The 23340-nt window shown below is 62.7% G+C and overlaps 2 protein-coding genes across 14 annotated transcripts in view; one reads left to right on the top strand and one right to left on the bottom strand.

Moving 5' to 3' along the window:
* Position 1: 1 nt before the first annotated feature.
* Positions 2-13062, top strand: CNTNAP1 (contactin associated protein 1). 2 transcript variants are annotated; one of them, XM_017349208.3, is made up of 24 exons: positions 2-384; positions 1122-1223; positions 1309-1502; positions 1884-2031; positions 2117-2320; positions 2761-2945; positions 3366-3509; positions 3922-4183; positions 4404-4553; positions 4761-4932; positions 5304-5410; positions 5548-5667; positions 5995-6198; positions 6335-6491; positions 6580-6707; positions 6925-7110; positions 7581-7802; positions 7935-8174; positions 9045-9398; positions 9523-9650; positions 10734-10827; positions 10986-11231; positions 11312-11359; positions 11805-13062. In XM_017349208.3, the coding sequence occupies exons 1-24, from the start codon at positions 321-323 to the stop codon at positions 12089-12091; spliced, it is 4146 nt and encodes a 1381-aa protein (XP_017204697.1). In that variant the 5' UTR covers positions 2-320; the 3' UTR covers positions 12092-13062. The 2 variants fall into 2 exon arrangements, with proteins under 2 accessions (XP_017204697.1, XP_051680929.1); XM_051824969.2 differs by having other exon boundaries at positions 2-407.
* Positions 13063-13298: 236 nt separating this feature from the next.
* EZH1 (enhancer of zeste 1 polycomb repressive complex 2 subunit) overlaps positions 13299-23340 on the bottom strand; it is a 39229-nt gene continuing 29187 nt past the window's right edge. For 10 of the 12 annotated variants that reach the window (XM_008271515.4, XM_008271518.4, XM_070060668.1 and 7 more), the window contains 10 exons: positions 23078-23274; positions 21813-21904; positions 20971-21011; positions 20382-20507; positions 17917-18095; positions 17366-17461; positions 16898-16979; positions 15853-15933; positions 15396-15480; positions 13299-15204 (listed from right to left, as the gene is read on the bottom strand). In XM_008271515.4, coding sequence (XP_008269737.1) covers positions 15144-15204; positions 15396-15480; positions 15853-15933; positions 16898-16979; positions 17366-17461; positions 17917-18095; positions 20382-20507; positions 20971-21011; positions 21813-21904; positions 23078-23274 — 1040 coding nt within the window. In that variant the 3' untranslated portion in view covers positions 13299-15143. Of the gene's footprint in view, positions 15205-15395; positions 15481-15852; positions 15934-16897; positions 16980-17365; positions 17581-17916; positions 18096-20381; positions 20508-20970; positions 21012-21812; positions 21905-23077; positions 23275-23340 lie in introns of all 12 variants that reach the window. The other 2 variants (XR_011383462.1, XR_011383461.1) reach the window with 1 other exon arrangement.

The raw sequence follows: 23340 nt of genomic DNA, 5'->3' as shown, positions 1-23340 counted from the left end.
GCGGCGGCGGTGGCGGCGGCGGCAGCGGGCGCTCGCCACCCCCGCCCTCTCGCCGCGGGGCTGAGGCGCGCGCTCGCGCGGGGTCCGGGAGGACGCGCGCGCGGGGAGAGGGAGGCTGGGGAAGGGGGAGGTGAGAGGAGAGAGGGTGGAAAGGAGAGGAGAGGAGAGCGGAGAACCGGGAAGAGAGAGAGAGGTGGGGGGGCAGGGGAGAGAGGGAGGGTGGGAGAGGCGGCGGAGGAGGAGAGCACGCGAACCCCACGAGCCGGAGCGGAGCGGAGCGGGGCTCGGGAGCCGCCGCCGGGGACCGCCAGCCCTGCAGCATGCATCTCGGGCTCCTCTGTGTCCTCGCCGCCGCCGTCTCGGGAGTCCAGGGCTGGGGCTACTGTGAGTGCTGGACTCGGAGGCAGGTGGGGTCGGGCGCGCGAGCCCAGCGCTCCTAGGGCGGGTCCCGCACCGCATTGCGGCGGGGTGGTCGCCGGCCCTTCCCAGCGGCGCACGCCGGCCCGCTCCCACCCTCTCGGGCCTCTCCCCCGCGCTCCGCAATGCAGCTCCAAGGCCGCTGCGCACGCCCCGGTGCGGGGCCGGGCTCCGAGCAGAGGACAGCAGTCGTTCTGGGCAGGGCTTTGGGGCTGGGATGCAGACGCGGGCCAGCGCCTGGGCTCGAGGCTAGGCTTGGGCGTTAAGTTGGGTCAAAGATGTTGCCAGAGGACGGGGCTGGACTTTGGAGCTGGCCCGGGGGCTGGGGGTTGTGGCTGGGATCCAAGCTGACCGGGGCTAGGGCTGGCCGCGGGGAGCCGGTGACAGTGGGTGCTGGCCAGGACTGGGGTTCGGAGCAGGTTCTGAATCTGGGGTTGGTGTAGGTTTGGGGGGAGGGGCTGATGGGTGGGCTTAGGGCTAAGGCTGGGGCCGCCTTCGGTGCTGGAGATGCTGGGGTTTGAGGCTGTGTCTGGGGATCACGAATCGGGGCAGCTCCCGGGCTAGGAGAGAGGTGGCATTGGACCCCCAGGGCTGGCCCGAGGTGCCCCCGGGGAGCTGAAGGCAGTGTGCAGCTGCTGAGTGGACTAGGGCTGGGTCTGCCGCGGGGGCGGGCGCTGGCTGACGGGGCCGCCTCCCCTCCCCAGACGGCTGCGACGAGGAGCTGGTGGGGCCCTTGTATGCGCGTTCGCTGGGCGCCTCCTCCTACTACGGGCTCTTCACGGCGCCGCGCTTCGCCCGGCTGCACGGTGAGCGCCGCCCCGCGGCCGGGTGGGGACCACCCCGGGGCTGGGGGAGAGGGCTCCGCTGGTGCAAGCCATGCCCCTTCTGTAGGCATAAGTGGATGGTCGCCTCGGATTGGGGATCCGAACCCATGGCTCCAGATAGACTTAATGAAGAAGCACCGGATCCGAGCCGTGGCCACCCAGGGCTCCTTCAATTCTTGGGACTGGGTCACACGCTACATGCTGCTCTACGGTGACCGCGTGGACAGCTGGACACCCTTCTACCAGCGGGGGCACAACGCGGTACTCCCGGCACCCGGGCGCGCGCACTTGGGGAGCTTCCTTGGCTCTGGGCCCAAGGCTGGGCGGTACTGAGGGTACTGGAGGTACTGAGGGCACAGGAGAGGGAGTAGCGCCTCCTTCCCAGAGGGACCCTCAGCTCTCCGTGTGTGCTGGACACTTTCAGCTCACAGGGTTTTTAAGACATCTTGAGTGAAATCTGGGAGGGCTTCCTGGAGGAGGCGGCATGTGCTCTGGGTTTTGGGGAAATAACAGGATGGTGGGAGAGCACACTCTAGGCTAGGGAAACCGAGACGGCTGAGTGTTTGCTTTCCGGAAGTCGGAGGGCCGTAGCCGAGGGCGGGGCCGTGGCCGCTACTCTCTCCCTCTCCCCCACCCCCGCAGACCTTCTTCGGGAACGTGAATGAGTCCGCGGTGGTGCGCCACGACCTGCACTACCACTTCACCGCGCGCTACATCCGCATCGTGCCGCTGGCCTGGAACCCACGCGGCAAGATCGGCCTGAGGCTCGGCCTCTATGGCTGCCCTTACAGTGAGCGGGGCGGAGGGCGCGGGCGGTGTGCGGGCGGCGGCGCGCGGGCTCCCCGGCCCCCGGCCCACCGCTGCCCCTCCCGCAGAGGCCGACGTACTCTACTTCGACGGCGATGACGCCATCTCCTACCGCTTCCCACGGGGCGTCAGCCGGAGCCTGTGGGACGTGTTCGCGTTCAGTTTCAAGACGGAAGAGAAGGACGGGCTCCTGTTGCACGCCGAGGGCGCCCAGGGCGACTACGTGACGCTGGAGCTGCAGGGGGCGCACCTGCTGCTGCACATGAGCTTGGGTGAGCCGGGGTCTCCCCCCACTCCCCACGCGCGCCTTGCACCCACCCACCCAGTCCCTTCCCCTTCGCTGGTGGCACTGATGGCGTGTGCTGCTAGCAAAGCAGGGCTGGGCGGTGGCCTTGGCGGAGTGACCTTGGCCGAGGCGCTCCTCCAGCCTCAGTCCGCTTTCTGTCACCCCCAACACACACACACACGCACACACGCACACACGCACGGGATGGTTAGGAAGCTGAATCTCCTTGGCTTCTCATACGCCCCGCGAGATGGGAGAGAAGCAGCCTTGGGGAAACAGAGACTCAGGTCAAAGGGCGCCGGCCGGTGGTGACCACTGCATGCTCCCCTCCGGGTCGCCCACCTGCCCTGCCGGCCCAAGGCCTTAGGGCCCTGGCTCCCTGGGGTTCCGCTGCGGGAGGTCTCACTCGCCCCGCCCCCCACTCAGGCAGCAGCCCCATCCAGCCGCGGCCCGGCCACACCACGGTGAGCGCCGGCGGCGTCCTCAATGATCAGCACTGGCACTACGTGCGCCTGGACCGCTTTGGCCGCGATGCCAATCTCACGCTGGACGGCTACGTGCAGCGCTTCGTGCTCAACGGCGACTTCGAGATGCTGAACCTGGACACGGAGGTGAGCGAGGCACGCCACGCGGTGTGTGCGTGGGGCGGGGGCGCAAGCCTCTCCCGGAGGTAAGAGCTCGCTCTCCGGGGCCTGCAGCTCCAAGCAGCTCTTGGCACACTTGGCTGCTCCCCCGCAAGCCGGCGGGTTCCCATGGATGTTAGTACGCAGACTCCCTCCCGGGCGCCACCCTGAGATGGATTCTGCAAATCCAGACTCGGGGACAGGGCAAGGTAGACGTGTCCCCCTAGGTCCTCGCACAGTTCCCATCCGCCGGGGGACTCCCAGACGGGGGCACTGACCTGCCCAGGACCCTGCGGCCGCTCCCAGGGGGAGTCCGGGCTGGGCCTCCAGCCTGGTCAGGCGTGCATGCGCGCGCGCGGGGGGGGGGGGGTGCACGGCGCCTCACTGCGCCCCCCTCCCGCCCTGCAGATGTTCGTGGGGGGCCTGGTGGGCGCGGCGCAGAAGAACCTGGCCTACCGGCACAACTTCCGCGGCTGCATGGAGAACGTCATCTTCAACCGCGTCAACATCGCCGACCTGGCTGTGCGGCGCCACTCGCGCATCACCTTCGAGGCCAGTGCGCTGGGGGGTCGGGGTCGGGGGACGGAACCCCAAAGCAATGGCCAGGCACCCCCCCACACACACACACACCAGTTACGAGGCTGTGGTAGGGTCCTGTCACCTCCCTGGCTAGCAGCCGAGGACGCGGGGGGGCGGGGGGCAGGGCGCGCCATGCCGCTGAGCGAAGGCCCGAGGAAGCTCTTGGGCTGGGGGTGCTTCTTAAGCCACCCCCACTCCCACCCCAGCCACCTGCGCGAATGTCGGACCGGAAGAGAAGGAAGTGCAGACGGCGCAGAGGAGCGATGGCCTGGACGTGGTTGGAGGTCCCAGCCTCGCCAACACCGGGGTCGTCGCGCCACGTGGAAGTGGAGGCCCCGGCCAAGGCGGGCTCAGGGGTGCTGACGCGGCCCCGTCTCGCCCCTAGGGTAAGGTGGCCTTCCGGTGCCTGGACCCCGTGCCGCACCCCATCAACTTCGGAGGCCCCCACAACTTCGTGCAGGTGCCCGGGTTCCCGCGCCGCGGCCGCCTCGCTGTCTCCTTCCGCTTTCGCACGTGGGACCTCACGGGGCTGCTGCTTTTCTCCCGCCTGGGGGACGGGCTGGGCCACGTGGAGCTGATGCTCAGCGAAGGGCAGGTCAACGTGTCGGTGGCGCAGCCTGGCCGCAAGAAGCTGCAGTTCGCCGCGGGTGAGGGGCGGCAGGCGGGGACCCTGCAGGCTGGGTGGGGGCGGGACAGGCGGGGCTGGAGGTGCCCCCCACCCCGTGCTGGGACCGGGGCGTGGCTGGAGGCAGACTGGGGGGCGGGGAGCCCCTGCTGGGGTTGTGAGGAGGGAGGAGCTCGGAGATGGCACCATCCGGTGTGAGCCACCGCCCCGCGCTGCGGCTTACCCCGTCCTTGCTGGTGCAGGGTACCGCCTGAATGACGGCTTTTGGCACGAGGTGAACTTTGTGGCACAGGAGAACCACGCAGTCATCAGCATCGACGACGTGGAGGGTGCGGAGGTCAGGGTCTCCTACCCACTGCTGATCCGCACGGGGACCTCCTACTTTTTTGGGGGTGAGTGCGGACCCACTTGGGCCGGGGGGGGGGGAGGCCCCATGCTTGTCCACCTGGGTGGGGCCACCGCGGGAGCTCCGTATGGGCCAGGCTCGGGGCGCAAAAGCTCACTCCCTAGTTTGCACTGTGCTCCCAGCACCCCTTTCTTCCCTGGGGGAGGGTCTCTCGGGTCTCCCCGGGGACGGCCTCACAGGGTGGTTGCTGCAGGTTGTCCCAAGCCGGCCGGTCGGTGGGGCTGCCACTCCAACCAGACGGCCTTCCACGGCTGCATGGAGCTGCTCAAGGTGGACGGGCAGCTGGTCAACCTGACCCTGGTGGAGTTCCGGCGGCTCGGCTACTACGCTGAGGTCCTCTTTGACACGTGCGGCATCACCGACAGGTATTCAGAGCCCTCTCCCTCACAGGGGACGCCCCGGGCTCCCAGCGGGAGTGCCTCTCCCAGCTCCTCCTGGACCACTCAGCTCCTGTCTCTTCCCTTGGACTCGGGAAACCAAGCATCTGCTTGGTCCTAGAGGGAGGGGTGTGGGTGTGGGTGGGTGGGGGTAGAATAAGGCACTTTTTGCTCTTTTGGGGAAGGGGGAACGGCAGTACTTGAGCCACGGGACTGCTCAGTGCCCCCGCGCCTGGCCATATACCTGGTTAGGGAGATCGGGTGTGTCTCGCAGGGTTCCGGTGCCTCCAGGGGCTGGGGGTGAAACATTCCCCAGCTGCCCGTCAGCGTCCACCCCTGGGTGCTGACCCCTTGCCTAGGTGCCACCCTAACATGTGTGAGCATGATGGGCGCTGCTACCAGTCCTGGGACGACTTCATCTGCTACTGCGAGCTGACAGGCTACAAGGGGGAGACCTGCCACCAGCGTAAGTGGTTGGGGGAGGAGCCAGCTGGGGACTGGGAGGCTGCTGGCAGCGGGGGGGGGGGGGGGGGGAGGCCTGGGGCCCGCCCTCCTGGCCCCCTAACCCCGGGACTGCCTCCTCCCTACCGTGGTGCCCGCCAGCTTTGTATAAGGAATCGTGTGAGGCTTATCGGCTCAGCGGGAAGACTTCTGGAAACTTCACCATTGACCCTGATGGCAGCGGCCCCCTGAAGCCATTTGTAGTGTACTGTGATATCCGAGGTCAGTCCTCCTGCTGGGTGGTGAGGGGCAGCTGACCCGGCGCACGGGGAAGGCTGGAGCGGGGGTGGGGGCAGTGAGGCAAACCTCAGCAGGGGAAGGGGACACTAGGGACTTGTTGTTGGGCCTTGTGGCTAGACTCCCACTTCCCGGCCCGTTCCAGCTGTCCCGCCAGCAGCCTCCAAAGCAGAGGGCAGGCCTGGGCTGGACGGGGCTGCTGGCCACATTTCCTGGCTCTGGACAGCAGCAGTGGGGGCGGGGCGGGCAGGGAGACGGGTGGAGAAAGCCCGGTGAACAGCCAAAGCTCTGTCCCCACCCCGCCTCTTCCAGAGAACCGAGCATGGACAGTTGTGCGGCACGACAGGCTGTGGACGACGCGGGTGACAGGTTCCAGCATGGAGCGGCCCTTCCTGGGGGCCGTGCAGTACTGGAACGCGTCCTGGGAGGAAGTCAGCGCCCTGGCCAACGCTTCCCAGCACTGTGAACAGTGGATCGAGTTCTCCTGTTACAATTCCCGCCTGCTCAACACGGGAGGTTAGGGCTGGGGGCAGGGAGGGCGAGTGGTGGCGGCCTGACCTGGGGGGGAGGTTCCCGTGGGACCCCGGGGCGGGAGGAGCCTGCAGGCTGATGGAGGCACAGGGCCTGGAAGCTGCGTGCCCCCCGCCCCCAGGAGGCTACCCCTACAGCTTTTGGATCGGCCGAAACGAGGAGCAGCACTTCTACTGGGGAGGCTCGCAGCCCGGGATCCAGCGCTGTGCCTGCGGCCTGGACCGGAGCTGTGTGGACCCTGCCCTGCATTGCAACTGCGATGCCGACCAGCCGCAGTGGTGAGGGGGCAGGGCCCGGGGGCTTCAGGCCTGCAGGGGGAGCTGAGTGGTGGGGGCTGAGCCAGCGCCTCCCGCCCCGCCCCTGCAGGAGGACCGACAAGGGACTGCTCACCTTCGTGGACCACCTGCCCGTCACGCAGGTGGTGGTGGGGGACACGAACCGCTCCACTTCCGAGGCTCAGTTCTTCCTGAGGCCCCTGCGTTGCTATGGCGACCGTGAGTGGCAGACCCCATCTGTGTGCGGCCCCCAAGCTGGCTCTTAGGTTTCCAGAATCCAGGCCACCTGGCCCAGCGAGGGGGGGGGGGGTGTTTTCAGGATGCCCTGGCGGCCACCGCTGCTGTGATCCGACCCTCACTGGCGGGTTGCCCTGTTCATCCCGCCTGGGCCACCCCTTAGCTCCCTGACGAGCCCTTGCCACGTGCGCTTTTGCAGGAAATTCTTGGAACACCATCTCCTTCCACACCGGGGCCGCGCTTCGCTTCCCCCCAATCCGCGCCAACCACAGCCTGGACGTCTCCTTCTACTTCAGGACCTCGGCCCCCTCCGGCGTCTTCCTGGAGAACATGGGGGGCCCCTACTGCCAGTGGCGCCGACCCTACGTGCGGCTGGAGCTCAACAGTGAGCAGGCAGACTCTGGAAGGGAGGCGGCCGCGGGGCAGGGTGGGGGGCAAGAATATATCCCCGGGGAAACTCGGGCTGGGCGGAGGCTGGGCCAGGAGACTGGCATGGACAGGCTTGGCTGGCCCTGAGTTGGGGTCCGAGCTCTGTGCTGTGTGACCGTGGGTGCTCGCTTCACCTCTCTGGATCTCAGTCCCCCCTGAATAGGTGTAGAGAAGGAAGCTGGGTTCCTGGGGCCCTCCCACTCGGCTGAGCGGTGGGGCTGGGGGCTGCAAGCGTGCCTGGAGCCCAAGGGCCTGAGGCTTTAAGCAGTTTCAAGAGTCTGTCGCAGGCCAAGGTCAAGTTGTAGGGGGAGGAGGCTGGTGGAGGAGCCCCCAGAGGTGAGGCAGAGGGGCTGCATCTGGCCAGGGGTGACCTTGCAAGTCTGAGCCCTTTGTGCCCCCTCCCTCCCCCGCCGCCACACTGCCCAGCCTCCCGGGACGTGGTCTTTGCCTTCGATGTGGGCAACGGGGACGAGAACCTGACGGTGCACTCGGACGACTTTGAGTTTGATGACGACGAGTGGCACCTGGTCCGCGCTGAAATCAACGTGAAGCAGGCCCGGCTCCGCGTGGATCACCGGCCCTGGGTGCTGCGGCCCATGCCCCCGCAGACCTACATCTGGCTGGAGTACGACCAGCCCCTCTACGTCGGTGAGCCCCGGCCAGAGGCGGGCCCGAGGCTCCCCTGACCTTGCCCTCCCCCTGCCCCAGGGCTGCCCTCTGTGCTCCAGGGCAGGCTGAGCCCCCTTCCCTGCCCGACCCGGACCCGTCTGCTCCTCCCAGGATCTGCGGAGCTCAAGAGGCGCCCCTTCGTGGGCTGCTTGAGGGCCATGCGTCTGAACGGGGTGACTCTGAACCTGGAAGGCCGTGCCAATGCCACCGAGGGCACCTCGCCCAACTGCACGGGCCGCTGCTCCCACCCCCGCTTCCCCTGTTTCCACGGAGGCCGCTGCGTGGAGCGCTACAGCTACTACACGTGTGACTGTGACCTCACGGCGTTCGATGGGCCGTACTGCAACCGCGGTCAGTGCTGCTGCTCCCGGGGCACAGCGGGCTGGAGGGAGGAGGGCAGGAGGGCGTAAAGCCAGCGCCAGGGAAAGCTCGGGGTGTCCCTGGGCTCCTGAGCTTTGAGAAGGTGGGCAGTCAGACAGGAGAAGGTGCCGGGTGCTCCCTGGTGGGGCTGGCCCAGCTAGCAGGTGCACAGAGAGCTGGGAGGCTTCAGGCCAGTACCTTGGCCATGGTCCCACAGGCCCCAAGGCCACAGGTTGCCACCTTACCTGCCTTTAGTCCTTGGCCTGTCTGAGCCCCTCCATGCCATTTCCTGTTGACGGCTGCTACACTCCTAAAACCCAGCTCCACCCTGGCTCTTGGTGAAAACAAACCCAGACATTCAGCCTTGCAAGATTCTGCACACAGCCCGCACCGCGGGCTCCCTGAGGCTGGCAGGGGTGCGGGGAGGAGTGTGCTGGACGAGGGAGATGTGGAGGCTTAGGGGCAGCAGACTCGGGCCTTGGTTTGCAGGGGTGAGGAATGGCACATACACTGGATGGGGTCAGCGTGTCAATCGAATCTTGGCTCTCACTTCTGGTGTGTTCTTAGGCAAGTCACTGCCAGTCCCTGAGCCTCAGTGTCCCCTTCTGGGGTTGGATTAGATGATCCCTCAAGTTTCCATTTTGTGACCGAGGGGGCTCAAGGTGACCTGGAAGTAAATGTAGGGCTGTGATGATGGCCGAGATGGAAGCGGGCGCGCATCTGTGTGTGGTGAGACGCTGTGATGATGGCCGAGATGGAAGCGGGCGCGCATCTGTGTGGTGAGACAGAGAGAGAGAGACAGACAGACTTGGGGACTGAGGAGGCAGCCAGGGGCGCTGACCTCACTGCCTCTGCCCGCAGACATTGGTGGCTTCTTTGAGCCGGGCACCTGGATGCGCTACAACCTGCAGTCGGCCCTGCGCTCCGCGGCCCGCGAGTTCTCCCACATGCTGAGCCGGCCGGTGCCAGGCTATGAGCCTGGCTACGTCCCCGGCTACGACACTCCCGGCTACGTGCCCGGCTACCACGGCCCTGGGTACCGCCTGCCCGAGTACCCCCAGCCTGGCCGGCCCGTGCCTGGCTACCGCGGGCCTGTGTACAACGTCACGGGCGAGGAGGTGTCCTTCAGCTTCAGCACGAGCTCGGCCCCCGCGGTCCTGCTCTACGTCAGCTCCTTCGTGCGGGACTACATGGCCGTGCTCATCAAGGAGGACGGTGAGCGCCCCTTGGGCCCACCCGCCGCCGCCTTCATCTCGCTGACACCAGGCCCCGAGCGCTCCCACGAGGTGGGGTTGCGGGAGCTGTGAGGAGACCCCACCCTCGGCCTCCCCTCCCGCAGGGACCCTGCAGCTGCGCTATCAACTGGGCACCAGTCCCTATGTGTACCAGCTGACCACGCGGCCGGTGACCGACGGGCAGCCGCACAGCGTCAACATCACCCGGGTCTACCGCAACCTCTTCATCCAGGTGCGTGCTGGGGCAGAGGGGCCTCCGGTCATCGGCTTGTGGCCCCCGCTGGGGCGTCCGGGGGGGGGGGGCGGGGAATGTCAAGGATTGACACCTGCAGAGCCACTGCGGTGCACGGAGGACTCCATGTACCCCGCCTCCCGTGCCCTGCCAGTGCTTCTGTGCCGTGGTGCAGGTCGGCAGAATCAGTGGACCAGCGCCAAGAGTAAAGTGCTTTTCCCGAAGTCAAACCTCTAGTGAGCTGAGCTGCAAAGACAGGAGACGGGACTTGCTGTCTCCTCCTCCCCACCCCCTCCTCTTCTTCCTCCTCCTCCTTCATTTATTTAAAAGACAAAGCGACATGGAGGGGAGACAAAAAGAGAGAGATCTTCTGTTCTCTGGTCACTCCCCAAAATGGCTACAATAGCTAGGCCTGGGCCAAGCTGAAGCCAAGAGCCAGGAATTCCATCCAGGTCTCCCACATGGGTGCAGGGGCCCAAGCACTTGGGTCACCATCTGCTGCCTTCCCAGGTGCACTGACAGGGAGCTGGATCAGAAGTAGAACAGCCAGACTCAAAGCAACACTCTGAGATGGGATGCAAAAATCATGGTTTTTAGGAAAAAAAAAATTTTTTTTGTTTGAGACAGAGTTTTCTCATCTGCTGGTTCACTTCTCAAATGCCCACAATGATGGAGGAGCAGAATCGGGGAGCTGGGGACTCAAACCCAGGTCTCTCAAGTGGGTGGCGGGAACCCAGTCACCTGAGCCGTCACAGCTGCCCTCCAGGGAGTGCCATCAGCAGGGAGCTGGAGTCAGGAGCCAGAGCCGAGACTCAAACCCAGCGCTCAGATGTGGGATGTGGGCATCCTAACCATTAGACCCAATGTCTGACCCCAAACTAGGGTTTGTTCTTTAGTTTTATTTTTTTCAACACACCAAGTCCTACACAGTGGCCAGCAGCTGCCCACCTTGGACAGAGTAGGATCCACCCACTGACACGCGGGTTGGGAGAGCACGAGAGTTCCTGCGTGGTCTTGGCCGCGTCTGCCTCTGGGTTTCGCCTGGGTCCTCCCTCCGTCATCCGCTCTGCCCCCTGCCCGCAGGTGGACTACTTCTCCATGACAGAACAGAAGTTCTCACTGTTGGTGGACAGCCAGCTGGACTCACCCAAGGCCTTGTATCTCGGGCGCGTGATGGGTGAGCAGGGGCTGAAGGCCCAGGAGCCTAGGGCAGAGCGAAGGCACTGGGAGTGGCCGTGGGGGTGGCAGGAAGGGTGGGTGAGAAGCCCATGGTGGTGGGAGCACAGGGCTCCCGGTGGTCCAGCCTTTCTCTCTCTGGGCCCGCCTCTCCCTCAGAGACAGGAGTCATTGACCCAGAGATCCAGCGCTACAACACCCCCGGTTTCTCGGGCTGCCTGTCTGGTGTTCGATTCAACAACGTGGCTCCCCTCAAGACCCACTTCCGCAGCCCTCGGCCCATGACGGCAGAGCTGGCCGAAGCCCTCCGCGTGCAGGGCGAGCTGGCCGAGTCTAACTGTGGGGCCATGCCACGGCTCGTCTCTGAGGTGCCGCCTGAGCTCGACCCCTGGTACCTGCCCCCAGGTACGGCCCCGGGACCCAGACGGTGGGGTGGGAAGCGGTTCTGAGCACGGGGGTCCTGACTGCTGCTGTCTCCCCACCAGACTTTCCCTACTACCATGACGACGGCTGGGTGGCCATTCTGCTAGGCTGTGAGTAGCCCCATCGGCACCCTGAGCTCCATGGAGGGCACCCTCGCTACCCTTCCCTGGGGCTGAGGGGTGGCACAGGTGCTGGGTGACTGCTGGTCCCAGGAGGAGCCGGGCCACGCTGAGGGTGGTGTGAAATCAAGCTGGACATTTCTTAGTATTGAGGATGCTAGCAGTCTTTAACTGAAGTGTTGAAATGGGACTACAGCTAAGGAAGGAGGAAATGGGGGAGGGGGGTGCCGTGACACCTGCAGGGATAAGGAGCTGTGGGGACCACCAGGGATGTAGAAGAGAATACTAGAACTACACGTGAGCAGGGGCTAAGCCAGGAACCCAGAACTAGTACATTTAGGATGGCTTCCTAGTGTGTGTGTGAGAGAGGAGAAAGGGGGAGGGGAGGGGGGGGCTCCAGGAAGCAGCCCTGAACGGTTCCTTTCCCTCCTTGCAGTCTTGGTGGCCTTCCTGCTGCTGGGACTGGTGGGGATGCTGGTGCTCTTCTATCTGCAGAACCACCGCTACAAGGGCTCCTATCACACCAACGAGCCCAAGGCCACCCACGACTACCATGCTGGTGGCAAACCTCCCCTGCCTGCCACAGGCGCCGCCCAGGCCCCTACCCCCACACCAGCTCCCACCCAAGTTCCGGCCCCCGCTCCTGGTCCAGCCCCGGCCCCGGCCCCTGGCCCTCGGGACCAGAACCTACCCCAGATCCTGGAGGAGTCCAGGTCAGAATGAGTCAGGAGAAGGGCTTCGGGGGCCAAGTCCAAGTCCTCGGAATCCCCCAGTCCTCGCCTCGTCCCCACCCCGTCAGGGACACTTGGCTCCACGTAGCTGGCTCTGCTTACCCAGATGCCCCTGCTGCCAGGTCTGGTGGGCAGAGCTACAGATGGGACCAAAAGGAGCGGCCGAGCCTCACTGCCTACCCCTCCGCGCTGCTGACCCCGTCTCCCCAGGCCCCTCGGGGCAGGAGGCCCTTCCAGCCATCTCTGTCCCAGCTGCTGCCAGGGATTAACTAGAGTTCCAGGGAGAGGAACCGCCTCCCTCCCCACAGACTCTATCAGCAGGGACAGATGTGCAGCTACAGGGCTGTGCAGGGCAGGGGGAGGAGGCTGCTAATCCTGTCCCCCCAGACTCCCCCCGCCCTGCCAACCGTCTCCCACCTGCTTCCTCTCAGCCCTGCGAGGGGGGCTTCCCTGCTGTCCCCACCCCCTCGTTTTGTTTTTTGCACAGAGACCAAGAGGCCTCAGTTTAGCACCTTAGTACCTCCGCTGCTTCACCGCTTTAGCCAAAGCCATAAAGAATGCGCAATGTAGAGAAACTATCGCACACGCCCTGCCTGGCCAGCCCTCTGCCGTGCCCCCTGCCAAGACGCGCAGCAGCCGTGGGGCCTGTCTGGAGGCTCGGCCCCTCCCCAGTGCACGAGGAGCCCTCTTCCCGCTTGTGGACGCTGCTTCGTTTGCCCAGGAGGTCCTATTCTTTATGTACTTATTTGTTGTTGATGAGTCTGTCTCTAGGGAAACAGTATATATTATTCTAATTTTTTAAATTATTACCTGTTTATATATAAAAGAAAACCCCAGTCAGCTGTCCTGTCCTGTGCCCACAGTCTGTAGCTGGCGTCCCCTGTGTGGGGCCTGCCATGAGTCCTGCTGGTCACTCACGCCGCTCTGCAGAGCCGTCCAATAAAGCAGAGTGGCAGAGCCCCAGCTGTGTACGGTGCTGGCCCTGTGCTTGGGAAAGTGGAACACTTTGAAGGGAACTGACCCGAGGGCCCAGGAGTTCCTAGAGGGAGCGCTAGGAATTTGCAGCTTCTGCCAGGGCCCAGCCCCAGATGTGAGCGGTCAGCGGGGACCCGACTCGGCCGCTTCCGGCTGACCTACTCCTGTGCCGCCCTCCCCAGGCCCTTGCAGCCCCGAGACACACGGCACTCCACTTGCCCAGGTGGATTCTGACACTTTATTCAGATTGAGAGGTCACAAGCCACAGGACTTTAAAGTGCGCGGAGTTCACTGGCGACAAAGCCGCACGTCCTCCAGCCTCTCCAGTGCCCACCACCCTGCGCCACCCATCAAGGTGTGCAGGGCAGAGGGGTCAAGACCCGTCATTAGAAGTGGGGGACAGCAGGAATGGGGGAAAGGTGTGGAGGTGCAGGAGTACCTGTGGCCTAGAACTGGGGAGCAGGGCCAGTCCCTGGTTGCTCACTGAGAAGGTGGGGGCAGCCTAGCCCCCTGGGTTTCACACTGGCCTGCTCCTTCCTGCGTCTCTGCCTCTGCTCTCCCCCTTGGGAGTAATACAGAGCCCACAGTCCGGCTGGGGGCATCTCTGACGCACAAGGCAACCGCAGCAGGTCCAGGCAGTGGCTTGCCCAGCGAGGGGAAGAGGTTCTATCAGGAACTGGCTGTGTGCCCACCAGTGTGGTCAGTGTGTGTGTGTGTGTGTGTGTGTGTGTGTGTGTGAGCGTGCGTGTCCCAGAGCGGTGTGGCCATAGGGAGCCCCACTTCTGCCTTCCTGGGACAGCCAGTGGGGTGGGGGGGTGGGAGGGAGGGAGGAGTGGTCAGCGGAGGCCGGGGACCAGACTCTGAGCCTGCCCGACTCCTTCCTCCCCGGCGCACGCCTCGCTCCCCACCAGTGCAGCACTGCACCCACACAGCAGGCAGCTCTTGCCGGCTCCGGTCTCTTGGCTCCTGCTGCCTCCCGAGATGAGTCAGAACTGGAGGAGAATCTTCCAGCCCACATGCTCCCCACTCCAGGGTGGGACTGAGCAGGGGCCCTGCAACCTCGGCTCAGCCATCACCCCACTCCCAGACTTTCTCAAATAAAGTGCTTTGCTCTGCATCAAGCCCCGAGAGGAGGCATCACAGACTGGGGCGGGGGGTTCCCTGCCCGGCACGTGCGCTGCCATCCTAACTACACCCCTCCACTTCCAGCCAACTCGCGCTTTCCAACAGCAGGAGCTGTGAACAGGGAGTCACGCCTACAACTTCTCCCTCCCCAGGCCAGGCCTTGCCCATATACCCTGAAGACACCAGCAGCACTGGCCCCAGGCCTGGCCTCTCCAGGAAGTGGCCCGCCTGCAGCCGGAGGCCAGGCTGTCAGAGGGAGCTGGGCACTGCCCCTGCTCCTGGAAGGCACGAACACATCTCCATCTATCTGCACGGCGCATGGAGATGGCGTTCTCCAATCTGGCAGCTGCACTTGGGACGGCGGGCTGCTTCTCCCGCCCTGCCCACGGGAGGGCGGCCCTCACTTGCTTCCTCTAGCATCCAGCCTGGACTTGGGCCCTGCTCTCACTGAGGAGGAGGTGGCGGGGGCGCCCACCTCCCTCTGCGGCTGTGCTGCCGGCCAGGCTTGCCCCTAACTCACACAGGCTCCAGGGACCAGGCTCCGCTCAGCCTGTCCTGTCCAGGCCTCAGGCCCGCTGAGCCATGCCTGGCACCTCAGTTCCACCAGGACCCTCTGTCGGGAAAGCTCTGCGTTGGGCTGGCGGTCGGTAGGGACTGGCTGGGGTGCCCGCTGTGGCCCGCGGACCAGAGCCGAGCCTAGGCCAACCACCCAGCTGTGCACTCTTCCTCTGAGCCCTGGGGGGCAGCCCCACTCTTCCGCAGCTTGCTCTGCCTCTGTCTCCCCTTCCGCCCCCACGGGATGCAGCTGAGGCCTCGCAACAGAGGGAGTAGGCGGGGGATTTCTCGGCGTGGAAGACACAGTACGGGAACTCAGCAGCAGTGGTGCGTGCGTGAAAGCAAGGACGGTGCCGCCACTGTGTCGCGGGCGGGGGCGGGACAGGCGGCTAGAGGACGTCGGTCTCCCTCTCAATCCCCACGTACTTGAGGGCATCGGCTTGGCTGTACCTGTCCCAGGGCAGGAGGGGAGCCAGGTTACTCTCACGGATGTTGTGACGGGCAGGCAGGGCTCCCGCCCGTCTCACTTCCCCGCCTCCTCCCCACAGCCCTGGACAGGGGCCCCACTTCTGAGGCAGGGCCCCAGAGGCCACCGCAATCCTGGCAGCCACCGCTTGTGAGCACCGTGGCCAGCCACCCACCTGTAGTCAAAGAAGAGCTCTTCGCCTGCCTGAATCGCCCTCTTGGCAAAGATCCCGATGCGATGGTCTCCGTTCACCATGACCACTGCAGAGACAAGAGCCCAGGCAGGGCTCCGGGTCAGCTCCGAGCCAGCAGGGAGGACGTCCCCAAACTCCCAGGAAAGCATAAACCAAGGGGACTTGGACAAGCAGCAATGACGCCCCTGTGCTCTTAACTCCACCACTCTGATGTGGGCAAAGAATTATCTTTCAATCATATTTGTGGGAAAGTGTTTATAACACTGAAAAAGCAGATTATGAAACAGCGAGAGGCCCAACTCGCTATCAGGATTGAAAGGCATTAATCGTGATTATCTCTGGATAAGAAACAGCTGAGTTATGGAAAGAGCTGACGAGGGCTGGAGTGACAGTGAGCGGGGCGGCCATCCCGCTGCCCTCGGAGGCTGCGGGAACTCACCTTTGGCGTAACAGTTGGGGTTCACAGAATGGTTTGCAAATCGAATTTTGTTTCCTTTCCGCGTGGCATCCACAACAAAGTCTGTAGAAAGCACATCAGGGAAGACGATGAGCGCAGGGCCGACTCTGGCTCCTTCAGCCGCGCTTCAAATCCACAAAGCAGTAACAGAAACCGCTCAGACGCCTGGGCCCCAGCGCGGCCAGGGAAGCACCGGCCTAGGAAGCCCTCCTGGTGAGCCTCACAGACTGCTGCCTCTCACCTACTGGGCATGAAGACTGCTTTTTAAAAAAAGATTTACTTTATTTATTTGAAAGAGCCAGTTACAGAGAGAAGGGAAGAGAGGGAGGAAGGAGAGAGAGGTGGGGGGAGAGGGGGAAAGTGAGAGGGGGAGAAGGGGGGGGGAGAGGGGAAGAGAGGGAGAGAGGGAGGGAGGGAGAGGGGGAGTGGGGAGAGAGAGAGAGAGAAAGAGGGAGGGGAGAGAAATATCTTCTATCCATTGGTTCACTCCCCAAATGGCTGCAAAGGCCAGAACTAGCTCCTAAAGCCAGGAGCCAAGAGCTTCCTCCGGGTCTCCTAATTGGTCTTCTGCTGCTTTCCCCAGACATAAGCAAGAAGCTGTACCAGAAGTGGAGCAGCCAGGACTCGAACTGCTGCCCATTTGGGATGCCAGCGTTGCAGGCAGAGGCTTAACCCAATATGCCACAATGCTGGCCCCATGAAAATTATTTAAAAATAATTTTTTTAAGATTTATTTGCTCATTTATTTCAAAGGCGCAGTGACAGATAAAGTGGTGGGGGGCTCTCCCATCTGCTACTTCACTCTGCAAATGCGGAAGCTGGGGGCCCAGAACTCCATCCAGGTCTCCAACATGGGTGTTGGGGACCCAAGAACCCCGGCCATCATCCACTGCCTTCTCAGGCCCTTTAGCAGGAAGCTGGATGGAAGTGGAGCAGCTGGGATCACCCATCCCTGTGACATAGGGGAGAGCGGGGCTGGGAGGGCATGGAGGGGGGGGAGGGAGGGAGGGAGAGGCAGGCTCCAGACCGTTGTTGAGGTTGAAGAGGAAGCTGGACATGTATTTGTCGTAGACCTTCCCTCGGCGGTCTGCCTCATCCTGAGAGATGAGCTGGGGAGACAAGGAACAAACAGGGGTATCAGGCCGCCCGCTCAGGGCCTGGCCCCCTGGCCCCCTGGCCCAAGCAAGGGCTGGGAGGGCAGTGTGGCTCGTAGGTGTCTGCTGCGTGTCGCGCCGTGAGTAACAGGGATGGGACTCGGGCTATGCTGCCGCCACACCCCCAGGATGACCAGCATTCAGGACAGCCCCCACTCCCTCGTGTGGCCCAAACCACCCAAGAGCTGCAGAGCAGTCCGTCTGAGGACTGCGAGCCGGTCTGTGGGGTCCCCGAGGGCCCCCGGGAGCCCTGCTGAGTGATTCAGAGATCAGTTCACAGAAGCCTGGCCGCAGACAATCAGCGCTGCTCATCAGCGGCTGCCCAAGCCCACAGCACTCACCTCCCCACAGTACTCAGAAATGAACTCGTTCTTCTGCACAGACTCCTTAATGAAGGTGCCCCATCCGGCCACATCCGAGGGGGCCAGCAGCAGGTGCTGGGGGGAGGGAGTCACAGCTCAGCCCGCGGCGGGGAGGGGGGCGTGGGTATGCAGGCTGCACGTACACGTGTGTGGCAGGGGGCAGGGTGGAGAGAACTAGAAACTCTTAAGAGGATCTGAAAACAGAAAGAACCCGAGCCCTTCTGTTGTGGTGGAGGAGAAACCCAACAGGGAGGTGGCGAGAGCAGACAGGACGCCTCCCCCTGGAGCTCAGGCTAGGGGCGTTCACTGCTCTGGGAGGGTAAAAATAGATCCCATCAATGGCGCATCCCCTTCTCTGCTCCTTCTGGCCTGGCCAATTCAGGGACTGCTTTTCTAACCCCTCACTGGGATGAAACACCTTCCCGCAGCTGGCACCTTCCCCTGAAACCCAGAAGGCCCCAGTGCAAAGGGTGCTCGGGACAACCCGGCCTCCCGCTGTCGCCCGGGCGGGACCCCGAGCGGGGCCTCACCTTCTTGAGCCCACGCTGGATGCTGCAGTTCTTGCAGGAAACCACCTTGCAGTCCCAGTGCTCCGAGGCCCCGCAGGTGAGGCACAGGTCGGGGTCACACTCCCGCACTGCCAGGTAGCAAGGACACTGCTTGGTGTTGCACTGGGTCTTACAGCGGCAGCCGGGAAAGCGGTTCTGACCTGGGGGGAGACGCCCGGTGAGGAAGAGAAGCAGCCGACACGGTGGCACTCGGGGCGGCACGCGTTCAAGGACATCTGGCCAGGAGCGCCGCTCCCTCCTCGATGAGCACGACGGGGTGTCTCCAAAAAGCTCACAGCAGTGAGCATTTGGCTTAGCTGAAAATGCCTGTGGCCCACAGCAGAGCGCCTGGGTGACATTCCCAGCTCTGGCCCCCGGCTGTGCTGATGGCCAAGTAAGTGGGTTCCTGCTCCCCCGGCAGACCTGGATGGAGTTCCCAGCACCTGACCTTTGTGGGCATCTGGGGAGTGAACCAGAGGGAAGCGTGCTCTCTCGCTCTGCTTCCCTCTGCCTCTCAAAAAATAAAAATACCTATCATGGAAAATACCTATCATGAGAAACCAATGCAAGTACTCTGACATTTAAAAAAATGTTTGTTTATTTTCATTCATTCAAAAGGCAGAGAAAAAGAGCTCTTCCATCCGATGGATCACTCCCCAAGTGCCTACAGCAGCCAGGAGCCTGGAACTTCATCCGGGTCTCCCACATGGGTGGCAGGGATGCAAGCACGTGGGCCGTCCTCTGCTGCCTCCCAGGTGTGTTAGCGGGGAGCTGGATCAGAAGCAGAGGAGCCAGGACTCACCCAAGTGGCGGCTGAAGCACAGGCTACAATGCCAGCCCCTCAAAAAAATTTTAATTACTTTAAAATATTGTTTTATTTATCTATTTTCATTTTATCTGAAAGGTGGACAAACAGAGAGGCAGACAGACAGAGAGAGAATCTTCCATCCGTTGGCTCACTCTCTAAATGTGCACAACAGCCAGGTCTGGGTTAGGCTGCAGCCAGGAGCTCAGAACTCCATCTGGGTCTCCGCATGGGCACCTGAGCCATCGCCTGCTGGCTCCCAGCATGTGCATCAGCAGGAAGATAGGTTGTAAGGGGAGTAGCTGGGACTCAAACCCAGGCACCCAGATATGGGCTGCAGGTGTTCCAAGTGGTGACAGAACTGCTGTGCCAAATGCCAGCCCCTCAAAAATACTTCGCACCAAAATAATCTTGTCTTTGAACTCCATTTCCCCACAACTGCTCGCAGTCCCGTCTACTCATGTTTTCCACAGACATGAAGTGTCTACTGACACTCGGCGCCTGTGGGCCAAACAAGCAGGTGTGGGCGGAGGAGCAGGCCTGCGCACTGAGCCGCTTCTCCCGGGGGCTCCTCAGCAGCGCTCTCCCTCCCCCCTTGCTGGTGGAGTCTGGAAGGCAGTGATGGGGAGTGCGCCAGAGAAAATGAAATCAGTGCTTTTCACTGGTAAATCCTCACCATGAAAACAACTATCATTCCGAGAACAGGACGCATCCGCTCTGCCAGCCTCCTCCACCCACTGCCCTCCCTGCTGTGGCTGAGACCGGTATCTGCTCTGGGTGAGGTGGTTTTGAGAACACAACCGCCAGGCGCCAGAACTGCAAGCTCTGGGGACTGCCATCAAAGCGCTCAGCCGGGACGGGGTTAGGGCATGGTCGGGTAAGAAGCAGAGCAGAGCACGGTTAGCCTCTGCTCACACCCGGGGCCCTGGCTCCCACCTGATAACAAAACTCCAGTTTTATTAAACAAACACAGACATAAACAAGAGTTGTAAACTAAAAAAACAGTGACTCAAAAAATGTTTTTTGAACATTCTTGGGTGGGGGTTTTGCACATCGCTTGGGTCACCACTTGGGATGCTCAATCCCATCCTGCAGTGCCTGGTTCGGATTCCAGCTCCTCAATCTGATCCATCACCCATAGGAAGCAGCAAGTGACGGCTCAAGTACTTGACTGAGTTCCTGCCACCTCCATGGGAGACCTGGATGGAGGTCTGAGCTCCTGGCTCCAGTGTGGCCCGGCTCTTGGCTGTTGTAGGCATCTGGAGAGTGAACTAGCAGATGGAAGACCTTTTTCTGTCTCTGTCTCTCTCAAATAAAATGAAGAAAAATTTAAACTAAAAAGAAAAATCCCCCAAAGAGAGACGATGATTGCACCTTAAGGAAAAAGATCTCGCATCTCCGAGTTCCGCCCTGGAAAAGGGAGGTCGGGAAAGGCCTGATCGCTGAACACGCGCTGCTTCTTACGGCCGTGAACTCAGGCGTTTCTCACGAATGATTTCAGCGCTGTGTTGTGTTTCCCCTGTAGAATGCCTCAGCCACGGCCAGCACAGCAGAAGGCCGCCAGCCGCAGAGGTCGGGGGGGGGAGGGGAGCGGGCCACGCCGAGGCCGCGCTCGGGTGTGGACGGGGGAGGCAGCTCTTACAGTCTGGGTTGCACTGGCAGAACTTCTCGCAGAAATTCTGAGTCATGATGCAGGGGCAGGCGCTGTCGCAGGGGCGGTCCGGGTGGTCGCAGGGCTGGTAGTTGTACACTTGCGTGGAAGAGTTATCTAGGAGAGGAACGAGCGGGGCTGCCGCACCACCCTCCTTCGCAGCCCGCCCGCCTTCCCCAGCCGTGCTCCCGGCCCCAGGAGGCTTGTTCTAGGCGCCACCACTCTGGGCCACAGGTGGCAGCTGAAGGGAGAAGACAGCTGAGGTGACCGCTGTGGTCTGTCTGGTGGGGAGGGTACAGAGATGACCCGCGATAACAGGGAGCTCTGCTGAACGGCAGCCGAGCTCTGGGGCCTGCCAAGGGCACCGCGGCAAAGCCAGAGAGCGCCAGGCCCCTGAGTGCTGCCAGGAGGTCTCGGCTGCAGGGAGCGGCTGAGCTGCTCACCTCAGCTGCTGCAGACAACAGAGACCTGCCCTCTGCGGAAGCGGCCAGGGTCAGCACACCGTGCGCGTGGGGCAGGGGGCCGGCCGCAGGGTGTGGCTGCGAACGGCGCCGCCCCGGACTGCGCTGGCGGCACGTACCTTTCTTGAGCTGAATTTTCCTGCAGTGTGCAGCCCACAGTCTGAAAAAGAGAAGGGTGGGTCTGGTTACGGCCCTCTTGCTCCAAGGGACTCTGGGCTGACAACCAGGGAGCAGTGTTGTGAAATCCGAGGGAAGGCTCCTACTTTGTACACGGAAGCTGGAGTCTGTCCTAAATCCACCCGGCCTAAGACTGACACTTAAATGCCCACCCCGCCCTGCCCAACCCCCTGTGTCCACCATAAGGTTATCCTCTCCTCCTCCCCTGCACCCCCTTTGTGGAGGTGGGTGACGGGGGGCAGCAGGTAGGAAGGCCTTTTCTCTCCTGAGTGGAGGAACTGAAGGGAGGGGCCCCAGGGACTTCCTTCTGCACCCAGCCCCGGTGTCAGCACCTTCCTCCCGTAGGTGACACTCATTAGGGTGCCAGGTTTTTTTTAAACTTCCAACCCTGAGTGAGGCTAGCTATAAGACAGCGTTATCACACAATGCAAGTGCCAAAAAACAAGGAGAAGGAGTAAGCTTGGGGCAGAGCTGAGAAGTGGGTGAGGCGGGAACTAACCACCCAACCAGGAGGAAGGGTCTCAGGGTGGGGCCGTGGGGCCAGCCCACTTCCCACTGGCCAGGAGCTTCAATAGAAAACCAGAAAGTTATCTCACAGTCCGAGGCACCTGGGGGAGTGGGGCAGGGCCTCAGCAAGCCCGAGCCCCGAGAAGCTGCCCCTAGGCAAAAGGATGGTCTCACATGGCCCCATACAGGGGCCCAACAGGGGGCAGAAGGGAAGCCCAAGGAGAGGGCGGAGCCCAGAGCCCAGCCTGGCCACAAAAGGCCTCTGTCCAAGCCTTGCCTGTGCTTTCTCTTCTTCTTCTGCGAGGGGTTCATGAGCTCATCTGTTGGCAGCTTCAGGATAAGTGACTCTTTCACTGCAAACTGAAAGACCTGGAAGAGAAGCGCAACAAGGCCGTCACTCGTGCTCCAGCCCTGTGCTCGGGCGGGCGGCCCAGCCAGGAGCTGGGCTCAGGAGGCTTGTGTGGAGCTCACAGGCAACTGCCTGCGTGCATTTCAGCGAGGGAGAGACGGAGAGCCACCAGGACGTCAGGTCCCTGGCTCTGGGGCTAATTCCTAACAGCTGACCCGGGCGCAGGACAGCAGAAACGCCCGAACACGGCCACGCCGTGCAGGCAGCGCTTTCGCCAGCTCCCTGCCCGCCACGCCGTGGTAGGCCGAGTCTCACCAACTCTATCTGCCTCTTTTTAGGAAGGGAACTTTGCGGGCAGCGCACAGGAGTGGGTACACGGGGCTAAGCTCTAGCGCCCCCTGTTGGTACAAAGATGTCAGAGCATGATACTCGGTATGACAGCAGCTCCAGAGGGCAGCGCCCTCCCCGAGCTTCTCACAGCTCTCATTTTACCCTCTCCTTTCTCTTGCTGGCTATGGGCCCTTCTGAGATTTCTATGGAAACTACAGTTCTCATCCTCAGGAAAAAACATATGTTTTCTTTTTGCATACAATTCTGTTGCCTTTTAGGTTAGTTAGGAACCTATACCTTAAGGAAATAGGTATGAGCTCCAAGATAAAAGCAGAGGGGACTCACGGTCCTCTCGACTATCCCAAGTGAAGGAGACGAGAGGAGGAGGCCAGGAGGGAGGGAGCCCTGTGCGCAGGCCCCGCCCCGGGTCTTCAGTCTGGCAGTCTCCAGAGCACCAGGGGCTGCTGTCGCACTGTTTCTAGGGGTGGTCTGAGTCCGGAGGGAAGGCTAGGCCCAGCTGCTGGGGGCAGAAGTAGAGAATCTGGACAGTACGTGACTTAGGAGGCTGACGGAGGGCGGGGCAGTGCGCTGGCTACGGCACCCACAGCTGGCCCGAGAGGCGCTTCCAGGAAAGCAGCACACATTCAGGAGCAAAGACAGGAAGCAGAAGAAGCAACCAGAGCGTGGGCCCAGCCAGAAGTACTCAGTGGTGGTAGCGGGGAGGGCAGAGCCCCGAGTGCTGCCAGGCCCAGCATTTGACGAGGGGCACGAGCCAGACTCACAGGCCCGCCAGACAGCAATGCGACGGGCAGAGCCACGGTGAAAGAGGGGCCAGCGCTGCTTCTGCAGCTGCCAGACAGTACCTGCTTGCATGTCTTGGTCCCCAGAAGCCTGGCTATGGAACAGAAGTTGTTGAAGTAGGTGCCATGGAAGACGCGAAAGAGCGACTCCTCAGCCCCGGTCCACTCCACAAGCTCCGACGGCGCCTCCACCACGCAGAGCTGCGGCGGGGCAGGACTGGCCTTCTGCTTTGTGGGCGTCTGACAGCGGGAGTTGGCCTCTGAGAGGGAAAAAAATCAGAAACAAAAGAAGGTGGTGTGCGGTTGGCTGCACACAGAACTTCGCT

This window comes from Oryctolagus cuniculus, chromosome 17, assembly GCF_964237555.1.
Source record: "Oryctolagus cuniculus chromosome 17, mOryCun1.1, whole genome shotgun sequence".
Classification (NCBI taxonomy): domain Eukaryota; kingdom Metazoa; phylum Chordata; class Mammalia; order Lagomorpha; family Leporidae; genus Oryctolagus; species Oryctolagus cuniculus.
Note: the sequence above shows the minus strand (reverse complement) of the source record. Positions and strands in the feature narration are given on the sequence as shown.

Bases quoted from the DNA above. Each gene is read 5' to 3' on its own strand.
- CNTNAP1 (XM_017349208.3), top strand. From the start codon at position 321: ATGCATCTCGGGCTCCTCTGTGTCCTCGCCGCCGCCGTCTCGGGAGTC. The intron at 3,510-3,921 runs GCCAGTGCGCTG...TCTCGCCCCTAG, and splicing joins ACTCGCGCATCACCTTCGAG to GGTAAGGTGGCCTTCCGGTG. The intron at 4,933-5,303 runs GTATTCAGAGCC...CCCCTTGCCTAG, and splicing joins ACGTGCGGCATCACCGACAG to GTGCCACCCTAACATGTGTG.